The 21,327-nt window shown below is 48.4% G+C and overlaps 8 protein-coding genes across 8 annotated transcripts; 6 read left to right on the top strand and 2 right to left on the bottom strand.

Moving 5' to 3' along the window:
- Positions 1-1,927: 1,927 nt before the first annotated feature.
- N7483_005717 (pyruvate carboxylase) lies at positions 1,928-5,578 on the top strand (the record flags this gene model as incomplete). The annotated part of the gene is made up of 2 exons (XM_057089154.1): positions 1,928-5,401; positions 5,471-5,578. 2 exons carry the CDS (start codon positions 1,928-1,930, stop codon positions 5,576-5,578), a joined length of 3,582 nt encoding a protein of 1,193 aa, XP_056948983.1.
- A 678-nt stretch (positions 5,579-6,256) lies between these two features.
- On the top strand, positions 6,257-6,666 carry N7483_005718 (uncharacterized protein; the record flags this gene model as incomplete). The annotated part of the gene is made up of 2 exons (XM_057089155.1): positions 6,257-6,397; positions 6,502-6,666. The coding sequence occupies 2 exons, from the start codon at positions 6,257-6,259 to the stop codon at positions 6,664-6,666; spliced, it is 306 nt and encodes a 101-aa protein (XP_056948984.1).
- A 1,333-nt stretch (positions 6,667-7,999) lies between these two features.
- On the top strand, positions 8,000-8,695 carry N7483_005719 (uncharacterized protein; the record flags this gene model as incomplete). Its single annotated transcript, XM_057089156.1, has 2 exons — positions 8,000-8,152; positions 8,435-8,695. The coding sequence occupies 2 exons, from the start codon at positions 8,000-8,002 to the stop codon at positions 8,693-8,695; spliced, it is 414 nt and encodes a 137-aa protein (XP_056948985.1).
- A 1,387-nt stretch (positions 8,696-10,082) lies between these two features.
- Positions 10,083-10,741, bottom strand: N7483_005720 (60S ribosomal protein uL5; the record flags this gene model as incomplete). Its single annotated transcript, XM_057089157.1, has 3 exons — positions 10,083-10,170; positions 10,270-10,667; positions 10,739-10,741. The coding sequence occupies 3 exons, from the start codon at positions 10,739-10,741 to the stop codon at positions 10,083-10,085; spliced, it is 489 nt and encodes a 162-aa protein (XP_056948986.1).
- Positions 10,742-11,156: 415 nt separating this feature from the next.
- N7483_005721 (small nuclear ribonucleoprotein-associated protein) lies at positions 11,157-12,139 on the top strand (the record flags this gene model as incomplete). The annotated part of the gene is made up of 6 exons (XM_057089158.1): positions 11,157-11,183; positions 11,253-11,261; positions 11,324-11,395; positions 11,462-11,888; positions 11,948-11,995; positions 12,057-12,139. The coding sequence occupies 6 exons, from the start codon at positions 11,157-11,159 to the stop codon at positions 12,137-12,139; spliced, it is 666 nt and encodes a 221-aa protein (XP_056948987.1).
- Positions 12,140-12,831: 692 nt separating this feature from the next.
- N7483_005722 (pyruvate transporter MPC1) lies at positions 12,832-13,667 on the top strand (the record flags this gene model as incomplete). Its single annotated transcript, XM_057089159.1, has 4 exons — positions 12,832-12,904; positions 13,142-13,214; positions 13,312-13,470; positions 13,592-13,667. The coding sequence occupies 4 exons, from the start codon at positions 12,832-12,834 to the stop codon at positions 13,665-13,667; spliced, it is 381 nt and encodes a 126-aa protein (XP_056948988.1).
- Positions 13,668-14,257: 590 nt separating this feature from the next.
- On the bottom strand, positions 14,258-16,568 carry N7483_005723 (putative amino acid transporter; the record flags this gene model as incomplete). Its single annotated transcript, XM_057089160.1, has 2 exons — positions 14,258-14,425; positions 14,484-16,568. 2 exons carry the CDS (start codon positions 16,566-16,568, stop codon positions 14,258-14,260), a joined length of 2,253 nt encoding a protein of 750 aa, XP_056948989.1.
- A 470-nt stretch (positions 16,569-17,038) lies between these two features.
- On the top strand, positions 17,039-20,977 carry N7483_005724 (putative cation chloride cotransporter; the record flags this gene model as incomplete). The annotated part of the gene is made up of 4 exons (XM_057089161.1): positions 17,039-17,513; positions 17,568-18,153; positions 18,206-18,371; positions 18,425-20,977. 4 exons carry the CDS (start codon positions 17,039-17,041, stop codon positions 20,975-20,977), a joined length of 3,780 nt encoding a protein of 1,259 aa, XP_056948990.1.
- Positions 20,978-21,327: the final 350 nt, after the last annotated feature.

Genomic DNA, 21,327 nt, shown 5'->3' on the forward strand with positions numbered 1-21,327 from the left:
TTAATGCAGAATTGAACGCCCGGGCGGATGTTTCAAGTGACGTCTGTACGGACATCTACTAGACTGCATATATGTACGATGTGCCAATAGTAGAGAGTGTCTAGGTGGCTGGGTTGATAAGGAATGTTCTATTTGAGAGATTTGATTGGTTCATAGAGTGTTTTACTTTGGCTTATCAGGCGCACATGTGTGCTCGTTGTCTCTAATGATGGGATGGAGTACATGTAGGCTGAGCTGGAAAGCTGCAGATCGTCGCATTTTTGAGATCTGGGCATCTGGGCAGTATAATTTTCTGTAAGGATGTAAAACATTAAATCCTTGACGATGATATTTTTTTTTATAAAATTTAATTAAGTGCGAACTACGGAGTATCTGTGGCTAGCCGCAATATAGATTAAGCCCGCCGGGAGTTATTGAAGGGTTTATGGCGGGGTAGCTGCCAGGTGTATATCGGCCCTCCTCCCGATCTCGCCATTTACCCCTTGATATAGTACTCAGTACTCGGTACTACTCTTCGCCACGCCTTAATAGTCTCACAGGTCCCTACCATCGGCGGGAGATCCGCAATGCCAAGTGAACAGATTAGAAGTCCTCGGTTACAGAGTAGAGTAGATTGAGGACCCTCTGTTGCGGTGGTCGGAAGAGTACACCGGGGAAGAGGAGATCCATAGGAGATCCTTTCCTCTAGAGAATGGACGCATGACCAAACCCAGATTTATCCAAGATTATCCAAGACTCGGCAAATTGAACATTTAGGGTAATTTTAGGGATGAGTCAAAAGATAGCATAAGAAGAATTGGGAAAGATGGAATTCGGAATGACTTTCCCCGAGGTGAAGATGAATACGGAGAAAATCTGGACCATTGTTGCCCCCATATTTTATTTTTTATTTTTATTTTAATTTTAATTTGTTTTAATTTTTCTATCTTACTTTCATTCTGATATCGAGAGTTCTCCGAGTCTCCCCCGGACCCTCTCCTCAAGGTTCCCCGTTGATATCCGTTCAACGAAGATGGGAATCTTTTAATCCACTTGATTCGTTCTGACACAAGCCCGAGGACCCGAGGTAGTTCATGATTATTTCTCCCCGTGGGATATACCTAATCCACCCGATCGTTTAGAATGAGATCATCGGGGAATCTCGTGCACATGAGGCCGATTTCGCCTGAATTAATAGGTATGAAATATAGAGTATATTACAATACTGATACACCTATAATACACACCTGAGCATGTGCAACTCCTAGGGCTGGGGAGTATAAAGTAATGAGGGGCTTATGTAGATATACAAAATCATATTTAAAGCGGGTAAGCGGGACTAATTGTTACTAAACTGTATTGTAGAATCTTCTTAAATATTTATAAAATATATTAAATAATAACAAAAAATAGAATAATCTATAAGGACTATTTTGGATTGATCCGCGTGAGAGTCTCTCCGGTGTACCGGTGAGTGGCGGTAAGTACCCGTTACCTCATCCTGCGTGTCACCGCATTCACCCCGGAAAGTATTAGTGACGAATTGATCTTCCCCTCCTTCTTTATATCTATCCCATCATCTCCCCCCTTCTTCTTTTCATTTCTCTTTTCCTCAATTCAACCTTTGTCTCATCATCCTCTATCCTATCTCCCTTTCCTAGAGAAGTTCATCTTTGCTTCTTTTATCTATCTTCTGTTGCGAGCCATTGCGAGCTTGCGTTCTGCCGAAACCGGCCTGGGGTTTGAACCGGAGCTTCAAATAAATCCAGCTTCCATCACCCGTGAGTCACTCCTCGCAAAACTTATTCCTATATATATCGGAAATCTCTCATATATATGCAATTGAGTTTTCCAATTCCCAAATTAACACCTCAATTTATCCTAGTTTCCCTTCCTCTCACCTACTTCTCAAATACCTCTCGCATTACACTCTCTTCCCCGCGTCACAATGGCTGCCCCGCAACGTCAACCCGAGGAGGCCATCGATGAGTCTGAGTTCGTTGAGGACCACATCGGACACCACCATGATTCCGTTCACCGTCGTCTGCGGGCGAACTCTACTATTATGCACTTCCAGAAGATCTTAGTTGCCAACCGTGGTGAAATTCCTATTCGAATCTTCCGTACAGCTCACGAACTGTCTCTTCAGACGGTCGCTGTTTTCTCACATGAAGATCGGTTGTCTATGCACCGTCAGAAGGCCGATGAAGCCTATATGATCGGACAACGGGGTCAATATACCCCGGTCGGAGCTTACTTAGCTGGCGATGAAATTATTAAGATTGCTAAGGAGCACGGAGTGCACCTGATCCACCCCGGCTACGGTTTCCTGTCGGAGAATGCCGGCTTTGCCCGAAAGGTTGAGCAGGCGGGCATCGTTTTCGTGGGTCCGACCCCGGACACTATTGATGCCTTGGGGGACAAGGTTTCTGCTCGTCGCCTGGCGATCAAGTGCGGAGTCCCGGTTGTTCCCGGTACGGAGGGTCCCGTCGAGCGCTATGAGGAAGTTAAGTCCTTCACCGACGAGTATGGCTTCCCTATTATTATTAAGGCTGCTTTCGGTGGTGGTGGCCGTGGTATGCGTGTTGTCCGCGACCAGGCTGAATTGCGTGATGCTTTTGAGCGTGCTACCTCTGAGGCCCGCTCTGCCTTCGGCAATGGCACTGTCTTTGTTGAGCGCTTCCTTGACAAGCCTAAGCACATTGAGGTTCAGTTGCTCGGTGATAACCAGGGTAATGTCGTTCACTTGTTCGAGCGTGATTGTTCAGTTCAACGTCGTCACCAGAAGGTTGTTGAGATCGCCCCCGCTAAGGACCTCCCCGTCGATGTTCGTGATAAGATCTTGGGTGATGCGGTGAGACTGGCTAAGTCAGTTAACTACCGTAACGCCGGTACCGCTGAGTTCCTGGTGGACCAGCAGAACCGCTACTACTTCATTGAGATCAACCCCCGTATTCAGGTTGAGCACACCATCACTGAGGAGATCACTGGTATCGATATTGTCGCTGCCCAGATTCAGATCGCCGCTGGTGCTACTCTGGAGCAACTCGGCCTGACTCAGGACCGCATCTCCACCCGCGGTTTTGCTATTCAATGCCGTATCACCACTGAGGACCCTGCTAAGGGCTTCTCCCCAGATACTGGTAAGATTGAGGTCTACCGCTCTGCTGGTGGTAACGGTGTTCGTCTCGATGGTGGTAACGGCTTCGCTGGTGCCATTATCACTCCTCACTACGACTCTATGCTGGTTAAGTGTACTTGCCGTGGATCCACGTATGAGATTGTTCGCCGTAAGATGCTGCGTGCTCTGGTTGAGTTCCGTATCCGCGGTGTCAAGACCAACATTCCCTTCCTAGCCTCACTTCTGAGCCACAACACTTTCATTGATGGTACTTGCTGGACCACTTTCATCGATGATACCCCTGAGCTGTTCGCCCTGGTCGGCTCCCAGAACCGTGCCCAGAAGCTGCTGGCCTACCTGGGTGATGTCGCTGTCAACGGCAGCAGCATCGCTGGCCAGATGGGTGAGCCCAAGCTCAAGAGTGATATCATCAAGCCCATCCTCAGGGATGCTGCCGGTCAGCCCATCGACGTTTCCCAGCCCTGCCTTAAGGGTTGGAAGCAAATCCTTGATAGCCAGGGCCCTGATGCCTTCGCCAAGGCCGTCCGTGCCAACAAGGGCTGCTTGCTCATGGATACCACCTGGCGTGATGCCCACCAGTCTCTCCTGGCCACCCGTGTGCGTACCATTGATATGCTGAACATCGCTCATGAGACCAGCCACGCTCTTCAGAACGCCTACTCTCTGGAGTGCTGGGGTGGTGCTACCTTTGATGTCGCCATGCGTTTCCTCTACGAGGACCCCTGGGACCGTCTTCGCAAGCTCCGCAAGGCTGTTCCCAACATCCCCTTCCAGATGCTGCTGCGCGGTGCCAACGGTGTCGCTTACTCCTCCCTTCCCGACAACGCCATCTACCACTTCTGTCTCCAGGCCAAGAAGTACGGTGTTGACATTTTCCGTGTCTTCGATGCTCTCAACGATGTCGACCAGCTTGAGGTCGGTATCAAGGCTGTTCAACAGGCTGGTGGTGTCGTCGAGGCTACCATCTGCTACAGTGGTGACATGCTGAACCCCAGCAAGAAGTACAACCTGGACTACTACCTGTCCCTGGTTGACCGCGTTGTCAAGCTGGGCACTCACGTCCTGGGTATCAAGGATATGGCTGGTGTTCTGAAGCCTCAGGCTGCTCGTCTCCTGGTCGGCACCATCCGCGAGCGCTACCCCGATCTCCCTATCCACGTTCACACCCACGACTCCGCCGGTACTGGCGTTGCCTCCATGATTGCTTGCGCCCAGGCTGGTGCTGATGCTGTCGATGCCGCCACCGACTCCCTGTCCGGTATGACCTCCCAGCCTAGCATTGGTGCCATTCTGGCCTCCCTTGCCGGCACCGAGCAGGATCCCGGTCTTGACGCGACCCATGTTCGCGCTCTTGACACCTACTGGGCTCAGCTCCGTCTCCTCTACTCTCCCTTCGAGGCTGGTCTGACCGGTCCCGACCCTGAGGTTTACGAGCACGAGATCCCCGGTGGTCAGTTGACCAACCTGATCTTCCAGGCTAGCCAGCTGGGTCTCGGTCAGCAGTGGGCTCAGACCAAGAAGGCCTACGAGTCTGCCAACGACCTTCTGGGTGACATTGTCAAGGTTACCCCTACCTCTAAGGTTGTCGGTGACTTGGCCCAGTTCATGGTTTCCAACAAGTTGACTGCCGAGGATGTCATCGAGCGTGCTGGAGAGCTTGACTTCCCTGCCTCCGTTCTGGAGTTCCTTGAGGGATTGATGGGTCAGCCGTACGGTGGATTCCCCGAGCCCCTCCGCTCCAAGGCTCTCCGCAACCGTCGCAAGCTGGAGAAGCGTCCCGGTCTCTACCTCGACCCTCTGGACCTGGTTCAGATTAAGAAGGATATCCGCGAGAAGTTCGGCTCCGCCACCGAGTGCGATGTCGCCTCTTACGCCATGTACCCCAAGGTGTTCGAGGACTACCGCAAGTTCGTCTCCAAGTTCGGTGATCTGTCTGTCCTGCCTACCCGTTTCTTCTTGGCCCGTCCTGAGATCGGTGAGGAGTTCCACGTTGAGCTGGAGCAGGGTAAGGTCCTGATTCTGAAGCTGCTCGCCATCGGTCCTCTCTCTGAGCAGACTGGTCAGCGTGAGGTCTTCTACGAGGTCAACGGTGAAGTCCGACAGGTCAGCGTTGACGACAAGAAGGCGTCCATCGACAACATTGCTCGCCCCAAGGCCGATGCTGGAGACAGCAGCCAGGTCGGCGCACCCATGAGTGGTGTTGTTGTTGAGATCCGTGTCCACAACGGCCACGAGGTTAAGAAGGGTGACCCCATTGCGGTGCTGAGCGCCATGAAGATGGTATGTGATAACTTTACTTTTCTCTTACTTTCGCATTTAAATTACTTTAGACTAACGAGGTCTCTATAGGAAATGGTCATCTCTGCCCCTCACAGCGGCAAGGTGGAGGGTCTCCAGGTCAAGGAGGGCGACTCTGTCGACGGTCAGGACCTGGTCTGCAAGATCGTCAAGGCGTAAGCCTTGACAAAAGAATAAAACGAGTGGCTGGTTTTTGTTTTTATTTCTTAAGATGCACGGGCTATGTGCAATGGCGTGAACAATAGCTTTTATTTTTTATTTTTAGCGTTTTCAAATTATGGTTTTTTTTATCCCTGCTGGTCCTGCAGTGGTCTTTATTAGTTCAATTCAATGATAAATGAACATTTTTCTTGTCAATTTACTTTCATCTGAAATTATTATTCTTTCATCAGAATGTGTTTATAAGAAACTTGAATAGAGACTTCTTTGGTCTATACTTCCCTTTAGGTTCAAGTTGTTATACGTGAAGTTACTCCAATACTGTAAACTAGCTGTAAGTCAGAACTGATCATTACTTCCATTAGTACGTGGTTCTATTCTAAATATTTTTGACACTGTGTTAACTTTCGGCACTGACACTTGGATGGTACTGGTGTGATCTACATTTTACTCTGGCAACTTCAACTTCAACTTGCACATGTGCTGATACTACCTTCTGCGGCTTTGAAAACTTCAAGGCCAACTTCAAGTTATCTCACCTACATGCTGGAAGACCTATTCCAAACCTTCAACCCTTGCTCGAAGCTATTATCACATTGAAACCAGCAAAAAGCTTCTTTATGTTCCCCCCTATATCCACTCAGTTGGAGACCCTATCCTTCGAAAACCCTTAGCGACATGGAAGCAAGATCAGGAAACAAGACCAGCACAGGAGATAGGCCAGACTGGACTCTATTCACCATAAAATGGACTTATACTTGCAATGGACCTCACACAACGTGCAAGTGTGGTGCTTACTCATTCTGTATCTACGTCAGTGTAAGTCTGTCTAATATGCTTTCTTTGTTACTGTTGGTCAAATCTAATGTGTCTATAGGCTGATTACAAAATTATTATTTTGGACGGGATCCTACCCGCTATAGAGGCATCACAAATACCAATGGGGGAGCAATGCCGCTTCGTCTGACCTTCTTAGATGGCACGGCACCATGCATTGGTACAAGAAAATGAAGGCGATGGCTTATGCGAGCCGGGATAATTCGTGGCATGAAGATGATAGTGGCGGAGGGGATATGGGAGGATATTGAAGATGAATGAGAAAGCATTGAAGCTGAACTATTCACGAGGTTGGTACCGATAATTTCTTAGGTGGTATCTGATCAAGATCTTCTTTCGCGATATCATTTTTTATCAGTTCCCACCTACTTAGTACCCAGTTGAAACAATCCACCAAGATGATCATTTCAGTCTGGCAAAAAGAGGCTGATGGTATTGGTGCGGAGTCTTGTGCTGCCTATTTTTATCCCTGTCTCTGCTCTCTAATCTTTCCTTGCAGTTCCTTCCCTTTCCAATTATTCCTTCAGGGTTATTGTCTATGTATCTCCGCCGGATCCTCACATATGGGTTGGTTTTCGCTTAACTTTGATTGTTATGCCCTGTGGTATTGAATAGTTGTCTGTGGAAAAAGCCCTACATAGCTAATTCCAGTGCTCACACTATTCAAAATAGCATAACAAAAAATTAACCAGCAATTATTCCAATGTTGCTTTAAGAGTAATATAATATGGGATAGCTCATTGCTCAATGCCCGAGCTTTCCCCGCATTCTTTATTACGTCAAAGCTGCAGCCCCGCTAAGTAATCCACTTTAGTGCACTTTAGTGTAATATAAGTGGTTGATCACTATTTGAGCTGCTCTAGGCCTATATTGGCCCTTTCCTTTGTGTTCCAATCATATCCTAGCCTTTTAATATTGGTTTTACGAATTGTCTGATGGGCGAAGTCCGGGGTCAAATCAGGTCAAATTACGGTGGTTACAGTACATGAACCATGCACACAACCTGGGCAGCCCAGGTGGAGTACAACATTTGAAGCAGACTACAATACTGGTAGAAAAGTAGCGTAGTAGTATGATTACGGGTATTTCCAGCATAAACGGAAACCACAGCACACGACATCCCTGCCCAGGTGCATTCGAGCTTTATAAATCATCTTCACCCCGCTATCACCCGATTCTAGTAAACTTCTTCAACCACGCCTACTTCAACTACAACCTGAACTACTTGAACTGGTATGTCTCCTTTTTATTGCCTCTGAATATGATACATGGTTGGAAAGATATCCCCGATCGGCCTCGATCCCTATGTCATCTAATTCCATGGATCCCTCACATACCAACCCATACTGCATGACGTCTTTGACTCCGCTCACTCCCTTTTTGTCTCGTGACTGAAACCGAGACCTCCGCCCATTATCTCATCCAGTTCTCACGCACTTTACTCTATTCCGTTCCTCTTTACTGAAATCACTTGATCTCAAGTCTGAACTGACCCGTACTTCCCATACAAGATCATACCCGTTCCCGTTGGAACATACTCAATATCTCAACACGGACTGTGCTCTTTTTGAAATCTCAAACGACATGTCTGACAACGAACGCCGCCACTGGCACGGTACTGCTGGTGATCGCCATGAGCACCATAATGTGTGGATGCAAGGTGGTGCCAAGGGTCCCAGTGCTAAGGCTCCGTGGGCTCTCACGCCTGAGATGATGGCTAACCTGAATGCCCGAAAGGTATGTCTGCATTTAATACTCTATGATTTGGATACTATTCTTGCGACACATGCGACATATTCCTGTGTATATACTTCCAGAAAACCCCAGGTGCCCCCAATTCAAATCCATGTGGACCTCAGGCTGTGGACAGCACCCGTTTTTACACTATGCTGCATATATATACATCAACCACCCAACTTGAAGTTGAAGACCTGGTCTTGAATTTTTCTCATCTACCACAAACTTGAATCTAGAAGTATAACTTGAAAGTGATGAAAAGCCAACAAATTAAAACCACAGGGCTCCGATGCCTCCACTGCCTCAACTGGCAATGCCAACGCCACTACCAACCAAGCCGGTTCTCCCACCGTCCCAACTGTCAGCGAACGCCGCCGCTCCAGCGCCTCATCTGGAAGCAGCGCTGGCCTCTTCTCAAACCTGCACACCCAGAAACGCCAGTCCGATGATGCCGCCATGGCAGGAAGACGTGCTAGCTGGAATGAGCAGCAGGGTCCTACGGGTTGGTTTGGGAAGCTTTGGGATGGTTATACGAGAAAGTAGGATCTCGGAAGATCCATTTCAGTTTACGGGTTCATGATTATTCTTTTATGCTCTTCTTTATATTTTCAAAGTGCTTCTTGTTTCTTGTTTTGGTCTCATTGGTTATCAGAGAGTCTTGATAGTGTCGGAGCAAGATCGAATATCTGTTAGTGGATGATCGCTTTCATCCAGACTGAGGCAAGGGAATTTGCAATGGATATTTCTTTTACGCAATGCCATTTTTTTACTATGAAACTCGTGCTTTTGAATTCCAGCTCTTTTGAGTATTCTTCTTGCTTTTTATCCAAACATTTGAAACTTTAAGTGACTCGTCGTTCGAGCTATAGACTGAGGTAGCACTCAGATAGCATAGTATGCATTTTATTAACGAGTTCAATGTAAAGACATGTTTGCAGAGTAGTTTTGTGAATGTAGGCTGGCGTATCAATAGAGATTGATCTTGAGGCCATGAGTCTATATCTGGTCCCAACGTTGTTGTGTGCATGTATAGGTAGCACTAGCAGCATGATTGATTGACTCGGTTTCAATGCTCATGTTGTAATAGCAATTGGACGGAACCATCCGTCTTAGAATTTCGAGATGCAGTGCTGCACATGCGAGCTACGTAGATGGCCTGTCTGAACCTTGTGCAGAGGCACACAAGGATATCGTATGATTTTGCGACTTACCGTGGATATCGATCGATAAGGTCAGGGCAGTTGTCGCGAAGGGTCTAGATCTCTGGCTGAGATCCACAGGTATACATCTGGACGCATAGCTACGAACTACGAACTACAAGATTTACTGCTACGCAAAAAGCGACACCAGGTGTAGACAGCAACGGACAAGATAGGCCAAGGGATACTCTCCACAAAGGAGAGACCCGACTCTTTGACAAGATCCAAGATCGAGTCAAGCGAGTCATAATACCAACACCAGAAACAAAGTCCAGTATCAGATTATCTTTTCAACAATGGTTATGCGGTAGAAACAACACCTCGTGTGCAGCCTTCATTGTGAAAAGAGAAAATGCGGATTGTGCAAATGTGTGTGAATTCATGTCTCTAACACGCCTATCCTGGTTGCCGTGGTAGAAAAAAGTAAAGAAAAGGGTTTCAGAACACCATATCCGACGCAGAGATCAAGAGCCCGGCCGGGTTGGTTCTCGACGGGTCCGTCCTGGGCCGAGTTTTTTGTTTCTTTTGGGCGGAAGAAATTTTTGGGCTCCCATCGATGCATCGTAAAACACAAGATTTCATTCACACCCCGGTTATCCTCAATAAGTTCCAATTAGAGGCATTTACCGGATGATACCGTCGAAGCGGTTCTTGAACCACTTCATGGTCTCAGTGGAGTTAACTATAGTCATGTCAGTACATCCCAAACCAAACCAATCCAATCCAATCTCTCAACAGAGGCATTGCTTACTCTTGTGGTTAACACCAATGGAGGACTTGCAGCGGCGACGCTTAGCAACACGCTCACCAGGGCGGGTCCTAGATATAATGTCAATTGACTTTGTTCCATTTTCCACCATCGACCACTTTGTTGTTCCTTTCCAAAGTGGTCTCGTGTCGATTGAGAGAACCACTCACATGCAAACGTAGAAGTCCATTCCGTAGATACCAATACCGGGGTCGTACTTGATACCCAGATCGATGTGCTCGGAGATACCGAATCCGAAGTTACCGGTCTCCGAGAAGTTGCGCTTGCGGAGCTCGTACTCCTTGACCTTGAGGCCACGCTCGAGAATCTCCTCAGCCTTGGGGCCACGGACGGTGACGTGGACGGAGATCTTCTCGTTACGACGGATACCGAAGGTACGGACGGTGTAACGGGCCTTGGAGTAGACGGGGGTCTGACCGCTCAGCTGCTCCAGAACCTTAGCGGCACGGGTCAGTCTGTCACCAGACTCGCCGACGGAGATGTTCAGCACGAGCTTCTGGATGCGCATCTCGCGCATGGGGTTGGCGCTCTTGTCCTTGGCGTCCGACTGCATTGTTCTGTTGTTAGAATTTGTGTTGTTCGATGGGTTTGGCATAGGTGGTTGTGGTGTAGACATACCATGGTGGCTGGTGTGGGCGTGGATATGGTTGTCGACGAGATTGAAGAAATCTGCGAAAAGCCCAAAAGCGGTTTGTGTGGGCTCGGTAGTCACGGGATTCAAAGTCACGGGAAATCGGAAGCGAGCCCTCGAGTCATGTGATGCAAATCTTAAATTCGAGGTCATGTGACACAGACTCCATCTGCTGAGCTAACCAGAGCACTTATTCTGCCAGGCGGTGGAAATATCGAGGCTGAGTCAGCATCCCATCCAGAAACTGAGCCCGTTCACCTTGTGCAGCGCTCAGAGCTCAAGCTTTACAACTGATCTCCGCGTCTTGCCAGATCTTAACTATCAAGAGAGCGCGCATTTGCAGTATCTCTTGTAAATTTCTTTTTGGATCTCTCAAGTCGCATTCGTGCGCGTTCTTAGCCAACCATGGCCTCCAGCAAGCAGGGCAAGATGGTATGTCCCCAGTTACTCTGCAAATCCACTTTATGCCTCTAATGCTCGATGCTAACTTCTCTCATATAGGCGAACCTCGTGAGTTTACATCAGTCAGATATGATATCTTTCCAATTGAATTGTCTAACCAAACGTTCCAGATCAACTACCGCATGCGAGTCACTCTTAACGATGGTCGCCAGATGACCGGTCAAATGCTGGCCTTTGATAAGGTTCGTCGCTTCACGGCTAAAAAGCTGTGGCTAGAATATACTGACCAGGAATTTTCCCTCTTATAGCACATGAACCTTGTTCTCGCCGACACAGAAGAATTCCGCCGCATTAAGCGGAAATCGAAGGCCGCCCCCGGCTCTACAGGCACCCCGCAGGTCGAAGCGGAGGAGAAGCGGACCCTCGGTCTGACCATCGTTCGTGGTGCTCAGGTTGTTTCTTGCTCTGTTGACGGTCCTCCTCCTGCCGACCCCTCCGCACGTCTCGGTGCCACCGGTCCCACCATTGGTGCCGCCGCCGCTCTCGCTGCCGGCCCCGGTGTCAGCAAGCCCGCTGGTCGTGGCCTGCCCGTTGGACTCGGTGGTCCAGTTCCTGGTGTTGGTGGCCCTGCTCCTCCAAGTGGATTTGGTGGTTTCCCTCCTGGACCTCCAGGTGGATTCCCCGGTGCGCCTCCCGGCTTTGCTGGTGGTCGTGGAGGAGCTCCTGGTGGACCTCGTAAGTTAACAATTGACTAAAAATTATACATATACATACTGACATATCATTTCTTCCAGCTGGCTTTGGTGGTCCTCCTCCTGGCTTTGCTCCCCAGGGTGGTCCTCGTGAGTGCTCCATTATCAAATACCCGTTTTAGTTACCCAGACTAACATTTCCTTTCTTTAGCTGGTTCTTTCCAACCTCCTCCTGGCTTCCAGCCTCCTGGCCAGGGACGAGGATACCCTCCTCCCGGCTACGGTGGAAGATGATCGAAAATGTGTACATTGGATGGAGATTCCACGCTTCACAATGGCGGTCTGTTTTTACTTGAAAAAAGGGTACAGGAATAGTTCCAGGTTAGAAGTGAACTGAGGCTCTTTTTTTTCTAGGAGGAACAGCACGCATAATGGCTAGATTAGCCCACAATCTACGGGCCAGGCGTTGCGGCGCATGCGGAATGGAGGTCGTGTCGAGGATTTGAATCCCCAAAAAGCCGAGAAATCCTTTTGAGATTTGCATTCAGTACCCAATAATGCTAGCTAGTTCCTATGACCTCTTATCGCAAAAATGCAATACATATTTGATTTGACATAATGATCGATGGTGGACGCCTAAGCTTAACGTTAGAATCCTTTCAAAGCATATTGCATGATCTATATGAAGAACTACGAAGATGATTGGCCCTAACCCTGCAGATGCAGTAATCTCACTAACCTTGAAGTCAGAATAAATGTGGAGAGGTCGCTAGTAGTTCATTACTTGCTCTTTATTAGAAAAAGAAACCCTTAGACGCAAAAGCATAGCGTTGCAGGTTACCTACTTGTAGGTATCACATTCATTACATGAGTCCACACGTGACTCGCGGCCGACGCCGGTTGAGTCGAGTCAATTCCGCACCCGCTGACCCCAACCTCATCCTCACCGAGCCCTTACCCTCGATTGTCCCCAAGCATCCGTCAAAATGGCCGCTGCTATCAAGGCAATCAACGCCAAGATCCGCTCCAACAAGGTGGCGGACTATGTCTGCTCAACCCGTACGTTTTCAGAATTCAATTCCCATCCCCGAGTTTCCCGCTTGCTTCCCGGAGCGAGATCGGCTTGCTATGATATCACGTTTGATGAAAGGAAAAAGGAGTGGAAGCAGACCAAATATTTGCTTTCCCTTGAGTTGGGATTAGACGATTCAATTCGTCTGGGGAAAATGCTGGAAACTTGCGGATGATGAGCTTTTGAAGCTATCCAGGTAGATTGCTAATGACGATTTACAACAGACTTCTGGGGCCCTGTCTCCAACTTCGGTATTCCATTTGCCGCTGTGATGGACACACAGAAGGATCCGGAAATGTATGTTTATCTACCTTGGTCCCCCTTTCATCTCTTCGAGACCTATCTCCTACCTTTAGTCTTAAGGATGTAACTAACGCAGTACTTCTCCGCACAGTATCTCTGGTACTATGACTGGTTGTCTGCTTGTCTATGCTGCTACTTTCATGCGCTACTCCCTCGCTATTACCCCTAAGAACTACCTGCTCTTCGCTTGCCACTTGACCAACTTCGGTGCTCAGTCTGTCCAGGGATACCGTTATCTCGCTTACTGGAAGTACGTTGACCCCGACCCCGAGACCTGACGAGATGCTCATGGATGTAGCTACGGCTACATCTTTAGTCATCAAGGTTATAATATTATCTTATGTGGACTGTGCTAATATTTGTTTGTTTAGCTGGGGCGGTCGGGAAGCTCAGCTCGCCGAGCAGGCAAAGCAGGGCAAGGTTGCTACTGAGGGTGGATCCGCATAAAAGCATTGAGCTGTACTTTATGTTCCTTTTCCGGCTTTTTTCTTCGGTTCGCTGCATTGCGTCTCTTCCTATTTATTTGTATTCTTAGAATCGGTCGAGGGAAGAGAATGATCGGAGGTTTTAGAGCGCGGTTGTTGTGATGAGGATGGCCTCGAGGGATGTGATGGCCGTCTTTTGGCCGATGAGCAGATCCCTTCCAAGGGATTGCCTGCTTTTGTGGTCACTGTACATAGATTATTCAATTGATTTATTTCATCTAAATTTTATGGTTTGATTCTTGATCAAAATATATACGCAAATATGTAGGTTTACTCTACGCATCCAAGGTCATTATCAAGAGTTTTATCTAAGCAAGCATTTGTATGAAGATGATATGTGTACAAAGAGTCCATTCCATACACGACAACTCACAAAGATAGCGCCAACAATCCAATTTTGATCAAAGAGAAAGCCGAACACCAGAAATTATACGAGTAGCTGCTCTCAACACCATGCGAGAAGGATATCTACGCTATGCCACAATCTAGTGTTGAAATTGCGAAAGGAAATTTCCAGGAAGATGTCCAACCACATAACGCCAGCGAAAATGATTATTTGGAATCACAGTAGCCCGGACTTGGGACTTCACCACCACCAATCCAATTTTGAATCGTCGTGGTCGTGGTATAGGCGCAGCCAATAACACCAAAGACAGCGAGTGCGATATCAGCAATAGCCTGGCGCCGGGAGTGGGCACAGGCGCGGAGGTGAAGAAGGGGCTATATGAAAATGTTAGATCCTTTCAAGGTTTTATAGTCAAGGGGAAGCAGAACATACCGGGTAGACATAGATCAGTGGGACACAAGCAAAACTTCCAACCAGCGAAACAAATTTATCTAGATCATCAGCTCCAGCCCAAGCAACGACGGCACACACGACCACCAAGAAGAATCGGAATGAATTCTTTTGCCACTTGATGTATGGGTTATATTTGCCGCTGCGAGTGAAGAGCTCATTCTCCATAATACGAATAGCAGGGAAGAGTTGTAGAGGCGTGCTGAGCAAAATGGCAAGAGAGTAGAGGAGCTGGACCACGTTGACGAACTTGTCATCCTGAGGCAAGTTAAGGAGAATGACGGTCTTGGTAGCCGATCCGTAAGCGGCATAGCTGAGCGCACCAGCAGAAAGGAAGACCAAGGTAACCAGGACCATGACACCAGCTAGAACACCTGGGAAGCGTTGAGGCTGCTTCATCGACTCCTGGATAGGAATGATAAGACCGATACCCTCAAAAGTGAAGATAGCTGTACCGATGAACATAGACCATGTCGCAGGGTTGAACGAGATTACGTCCGCGATGCCCCCATTGCCAATCAAGGTGCTGGCATCGTAGTAGTAGATATATAGGAGACCCAAGAGAATGAATGCGTCCGCAATCAGGGCAGTGAAGCCCAACTTGCTGATATCTCGAATCAACGAGAGAGGCAAGAAAATGATAACTTGCAGGAACATGAAATACTTAAGATCAATGAAGGACTTGCAGTTGCTCACGGCCTGCACGAACGCCTGCAAGTTCTGCGAAACGAAAACAATGTATGCAGATACGAATCCCAACTGACTGAGCACAATAGAGCCAAGAATGATGCGTCTCATGTGCTTGCCAAAAAGAACACCTCCAATGTCACCGAACGACCCATTAATCTTCATACGAGTGTTAACCAACAGAATGAAGGCATAGTAACTCAATAGAGAGACACCTAGAAGCACCAAACTACTGAATAGCAAGCCACCATTCAAGAACGCTCGGGGCAAGAAAAGAATTCCAGTACCAACAAAAGACTTAAGCAACAACATGACAGCACCAGTGACAGTTGTTGTCCCTGGAGGTGCACGTTGCTTGTGCTTTCGTTTCCTGCGGCCGGCGCTGTCACCCTGGAGCAGGGCTGCATCTTCTCCAGATTCCCTGCTCTCATCCGGTTCATCCCAAGTATCAGACGAGAAATACTCGTCAGGGCCTAGGACTTCGTCATCTTCCTCCAACTCTTCACCAGCGAAGTGGCCATACAATGTAAGGAATTCCAAAAAGCTCGAGGTAGGGAGTTGAGGCTGGGCTGGCGTAGCCCCCGAATTTGATCCGTTCACACTCCCACGGTGCGGACTGCCTGCCGTCCGACGCAGATAGTCACGTCGGAACCCTCCTGGTACGAGTATTGTGTGGATATCCTCAGTCTCTGCTGACGGAGCTGGCCGACTGACGCTGAAACTCTTGCTGCGCGCGAATCGATTTTCGGAATCCGCATCTTCTGCCCATCGGTAAACCTCTCGAGTCATGTCGCCTCCTTGTAGCTGTAGACTTGAGAAGTGATCCTCGCCACCTAAACTAGTTCCAAGCTCCGAGCCGGTATCGCGATGTTCAGAGATATGTTGTGGAAGGACAAGATGCCTTTTCACTACCTCCGGATCCTCAAATGGCGCAGGAGAGTCGCCGCCGTTTTTGTTGTCAAAAGAACCATATTGCGAAGCCATGGGGCGGTTATCTATGAACGAGGGCCCCATAGGCGAACTGGCTACTCGAGAGGGAGTCCCAAACCTCGGAGGCGAGCGACCAAGACTTTCCTGCAGTTGAGATGCAATCATAGAATGACCTGGTCCTGGAAGCGATGACAGATCATTCACAGCACGGAAATTGTGTTCAGATGTAAGGTTGGACGTTGTGGTCGTGATTGGTCGGCTGGCGGGGACACCTGGTCGAGATGAGAACGATGTTCCCAAGGACGGAGAGGGGACTGGCGATGCCAGACGGGCAATCGAGGCCTGTCGAATGCTTCCATCTGGAGCAGGCGATGCTGATCGAAGGGAGGGAGATCGAATTGGTACAGCCCGTGATGGGTTGAGAGAAGAACTCTCCCCGTTATCTGCCATGTTGATAGTGTTCCACCTCCTGATCAGGGTCCAGCAATGACAGGTGTGGGGTGATGGGCATGAGGGAAGGGAAAAAAATAAGGAATTAATAATATTAAGGACCAAGAATTCTAGGACCCTGTAATAATTCTTCCTCTATTCAGGAGAAAAAATCTGTCAAGATGATAAGTGAGGCGAAGAGAGCCCTTGAGGTCGATCGTCTCCAAGTGCGGGTGCGGGTGAGCTTTGCACTGTTTGTCCCTTTTCTTCACGTCATCTGTCATCTATTGGACGCGCGGTGACGCAGGTGGTTATCTTTTTTGTCCATATAAGACACTTTACTCCATTTTGCTACTATTTCTCTCTTTTCTTTGTCCTCTGGTTTCTTTCAATTGATTAACATACAAAGAAAGTGTACTCGTCTCCATGGTCCTCGCAGTGCGGTTACATTGTTGCGCTTGACAGCCGAACCCGGCGAATACAATCCCGCAATGTCTCGTCGACGCCCTAACTTCTCGACTCGAACCGCCGAGGAAGATGCTGCACGATTGGACCCAAATGAGCACGGTGATTCATCTGGTGGCCGGACTCGATTCTGGTCTCTAGTGCCAGTTATCTCACCCAGCCAGCAAGAGCCAACTGCTGCGGGATCCTCTGGGCGTCGCCGTTCGTCGCACACTAATCCTTTTAGCCGTCTGGGCAGATGGTGGGACGGGATGAAACAAAATGAAAATGAAGAAATAATTGCAGCAGAAGCGTCGCATATACCCTCGTCAGGTCATTTCCGTGATGCCAGTGCCGATAAGAAGGATAAAGCTGGACATCGATCTCGTTCAATGGAAGAATCGAAGAAACTTGGTACTTTCTCCGGTGTATTCGTTCCGACTACTCTCAATGTACTTAGCATCTTGATGTTCTTGCGCTTTGGATTCATTCTGGGTCAAGCAGGATTGCTGGGAATATTAGGTGAGGACCCTCTCAAGTATTATGGCCCGTGAGACAATAGCTGATCGAGATAAGCCCTTCTGATCATATCATACACGATAAATTTGGTGACCACCATGTCGCTGTCTGCAATCGCAACAAACGGTACTGTCAGAGGTGGAGGCGCATATTATCTGATCTCCCGGTCTCTGGGTCCCGAATTTGGTGGGTCCATCGGTATCGTGTTCTACCTTGGCCTCGTCTTCAATACCGGAATGAATGCAGTAGGATTGATCGACTGCTTCTCACAAAATTTTGGCACCGTCTCTGGTAGCTGGGCCAATTTCCTCGCGGAAGGCTTTTGGTGGTCTTACCTATGGGGAACAATCATTTTGATTCTCTGCACAGCTATCTGCTTGGCGGGGAGCTCGATATTCTCCAGAGCAAGCAATGGACTCCTTGTTCTTCTTCTTGTGGCCACTTTCAGTATCCCAGTGTCTGCGATTTTCATGAAGCCATTCTTTAAAGAAGGGGTCGAGTTCACAGGATTAAGCTTAAAGACCCTGACAGAGAACCTGAAGCCGCACTTGACAAAGGGTGCAGCAGGAAGTCAATTGAAAGGGAGGGAAACTTTCCAGGATCTTTTTGGCATCCTGTTTCCAGCTACAGGAGGTATCTTTGCGTAAGTTGTAATCGAAATTAAGTGCATTGTTCAACTGCTGATAATCTTCTAGTGGTGCAAGCATGTCTGGAGATCTGAAGAATCCCAGCAAGGCTATCCCTAAAGGAACACTGTCAGGCTTGGCTTTGACATTTGTAACATATGCATTGGTAGTACTTGCCATGGCAGCCTCGATTACGAGAGAGTCGTTCTATAACAACTTGAACGTGATTCAAATCGTGAGATTTCGCGTGGCCCTTACCTTTACCAATATGCAGCTAACGTGATACAGGTGAACTATTCCGATACTATTATTCTGCTCGGCGAGTTTGCGACTAGTTTCTTCTCTGCTTTGATGGGTGTCATTGGATCCGCAAAGCTTCTGCAGGCCATCGCTCGGGATAGCTTGCTTCCCGGACTTAGCATTTTTGGTCAAGGCACGAAGAAAAATGACGAGCCGGTCTACGCTATCATTGTGACTTTCATCTTTGCACAGGTTACAATGCTGTTTGATATCAATCGTATTGCATCCTTTGTGACTATGGCCTTTCTGATGACATTTCTCGTGACGAATTTAGCCTGTTTTCTGTTGAAAATTGGATCCGCTCCAAACTTTCGACCATCATTTCATTACTTCAATTGGCAGACAGCCGCCACGGGTACCTTGGTCAGTGGACTTAGCATGTACTTTGTGGACGGTCTTTATGCAACCGGGTGTGTTGGCATTCTGGTCATGCTCTTCCTTTTGATCCATTATACCTCACCACCTAAGCCGTGGGGCGATGTCAGCCAGAGTCTGATCTACCATCAAGTACGCAAATACTTGCTACGCCTGCGTCAGGAGCATGTGAAGTTCTGGCGGCCTCAGATTCTATTGTTTGTGAGCGATCTTGATAAACAACACAATATTGTTTCATTCTGCAACTCATTGAAAAAGGGTGCGCTGTTTGTTCTCGGTCATGTTATTGTGACCGATGATTTTTCATTGGCTGTTCCAGAAGCCCGTCGACAGCAAACTACATGGACTAAGCTGGTCGAATACTCCAAGATCAAAGCTTTTGTGAATATTGCGGTTGCACCTGCTGCGGAATGGGGCATGCGGAACATCGTGCTCAATTCAGGACTGGGAGGCATGCGGCCCAATATTGTTGTGATTGATCAATTCCGACAAGACCAAGCATTGGTGGAGACTTTGTCCGTGAGCAGCAACCCTAAATGGCGACGTCGCTCATCTGTGCTTGGCTCGAAGCAACAATCATCGGAGGAAGCCAATGTTCCGATCAAGCCTATGAGTCTTCAAAGTTACGTGACTGTCCTCGAAGATCTTCTCTTCAAGCTTCGCATCAATGTTGCTGTGGCTAAGGGCTTCGAGGAACTTGAATTGCCCGATCTCAATGGCCGTCACACAAAGAAATACATTGACCTCTGGCCGATCCAGATGTCAGCCGAGCTGGGGGCTGATACAGAGAGCAAGCAAAATGTTCTGACCACCAACTTCGATACTTATACCCTGATTCTCCAGCTGGGTTGCATCCTTAACACTGTCCCCTCATGGAAGAAGACATACCAATTGCGCGTGGCAGTGTTTGTAGAATATGAAACCGACGTAGAAGATGAGAGAGGACGAGTTGAAGCACTTCTGGAAAAGCTACGGATAGAAGCCGAAGTTCTCGTGTTCTGGCTTGCATGTGGGGATTTGAAAGCATACCGCATTATTGTTAACGGAGACGCTTCCCCAGACGTATCGGATGCCCAGGAGATCGTTGACACCGTTTTGCGCGACGAGGATTGGTGGCAAGGTGTCTCGAAAGCTCGCAAGAACTCCGAGGAATCAGACGCAACCATTGATGATTTGCGGGCAAGCAGATCGACTACCTGGCAAGGTCCCGCGAGTCAAGACAGTGGAAGCCGACCCCTGCAACAACGCGTGACTGGACTCAGAAAGCTCATCCAGTCCAACAGACGAAGACGCTCCGTATCCAGCTTTAGAGCGATGGGAGGAGTCAACTTGGGCATGCAAACCCACCGCCTATTGGATTCCTTTGTTGACTACGATGGGGATAACTCTAGTAGCGAGAGCAGTGATGACAGCGACTTCGACCCTTACATCAGTGATCCAGAAATGGGCAATGAAGGCGACGACGAACTTGAGCAGGAGGACATGACTCAAAACCGACATTCATCCTCTCAGCTGCTTATTCGATCCAAGAGCGATCAAAGTAGTGTGACTCCATCACCACGACCACACCCACAGTCTGTCTCTTCGTTTGAGAATGAACCCACGTCCCGCCAAGCGATTCCTTCTATCGTCACTGATGAAAACGCATCACCAAAGAAAACATCTTTTGCTCATCCTAATCGCCCCGGTATTAGCCGCTCCGCCTCCAGCAACCGATTCAGCTCCTCGCCAATCCCAGAAGCCAAGGTTAACACGGAAGAAGAAGGAGCGGGCCCGTCAATTATGTTCGCATCGAATGCATCGCCCCCTCGCTTCGCACAGAAACTTGAATCCATCTATGCCCGTCGCACATCGGCCGTCTCGCCCACTTCCACCGGTGCGCAGAGTAGCCAAACAGCGTCTGGGTTCCCAGGTCCCGCTTCGGTCCCGCTGTCATTCAATGATCTTCCCAGCCGAGCCCAACATCTTATCCTCAATGAGTTGATGGTTCAGCATAGCAGTGACACGGCTGTTATCTTCACGACGCTGCCCTCGCCGGTAGAAGGCACCTCCCTCAGTGAAGAAGATTGTGCATCGTATTTGAGTGACCTGGAGGTCCTATGGCAAGGTCTTCCTCCCTGTCTGCTGGTCCACAGCAACAGCATGACTGTGACGATGAATTTATAACGAATCGACGATGTGGTATACATGTACATTCAATTGTTCTCAATGTTAAATTAGCTATAGTTGTGATCCAAACTTTGCATATGTGAACGATGCGACTGTAGAACTTGGAATATTACATAGTATGCAAAGGTGCCATGATTGCCAGTGTTTAGTATTGTCTGCTGTACTAGGTAGCGTGAAGTTCAGCTAGTAGTATAATTGATGATATGATTCGAATATTCAGACTCGGACCATACTCCATATTCCACCACCGCAGCCCATCAATCCTCTACCGGTACTACTAGTTTGAGCAGTAACAAACCCGGCTTGCATCACAATGCACATCAATTGGTATGCCAGTACCCATCACC

Source organism: Penicillium malachiteum, assembly GCF_028827825.1.
Source record: "Penicillium malachiteum strain IBT 17515 chromosome Unknown utg000002l:1.0-8849297.0:1.0-8852440.0, whole genome shotgun sequence".
Lineage (NCBI taxonomy): Eukaryota > Fungi > Ascomycota > Eurotiomycetes > Eurotiales > Aspergillaceae > Penicillium > Penicillium malachiteum.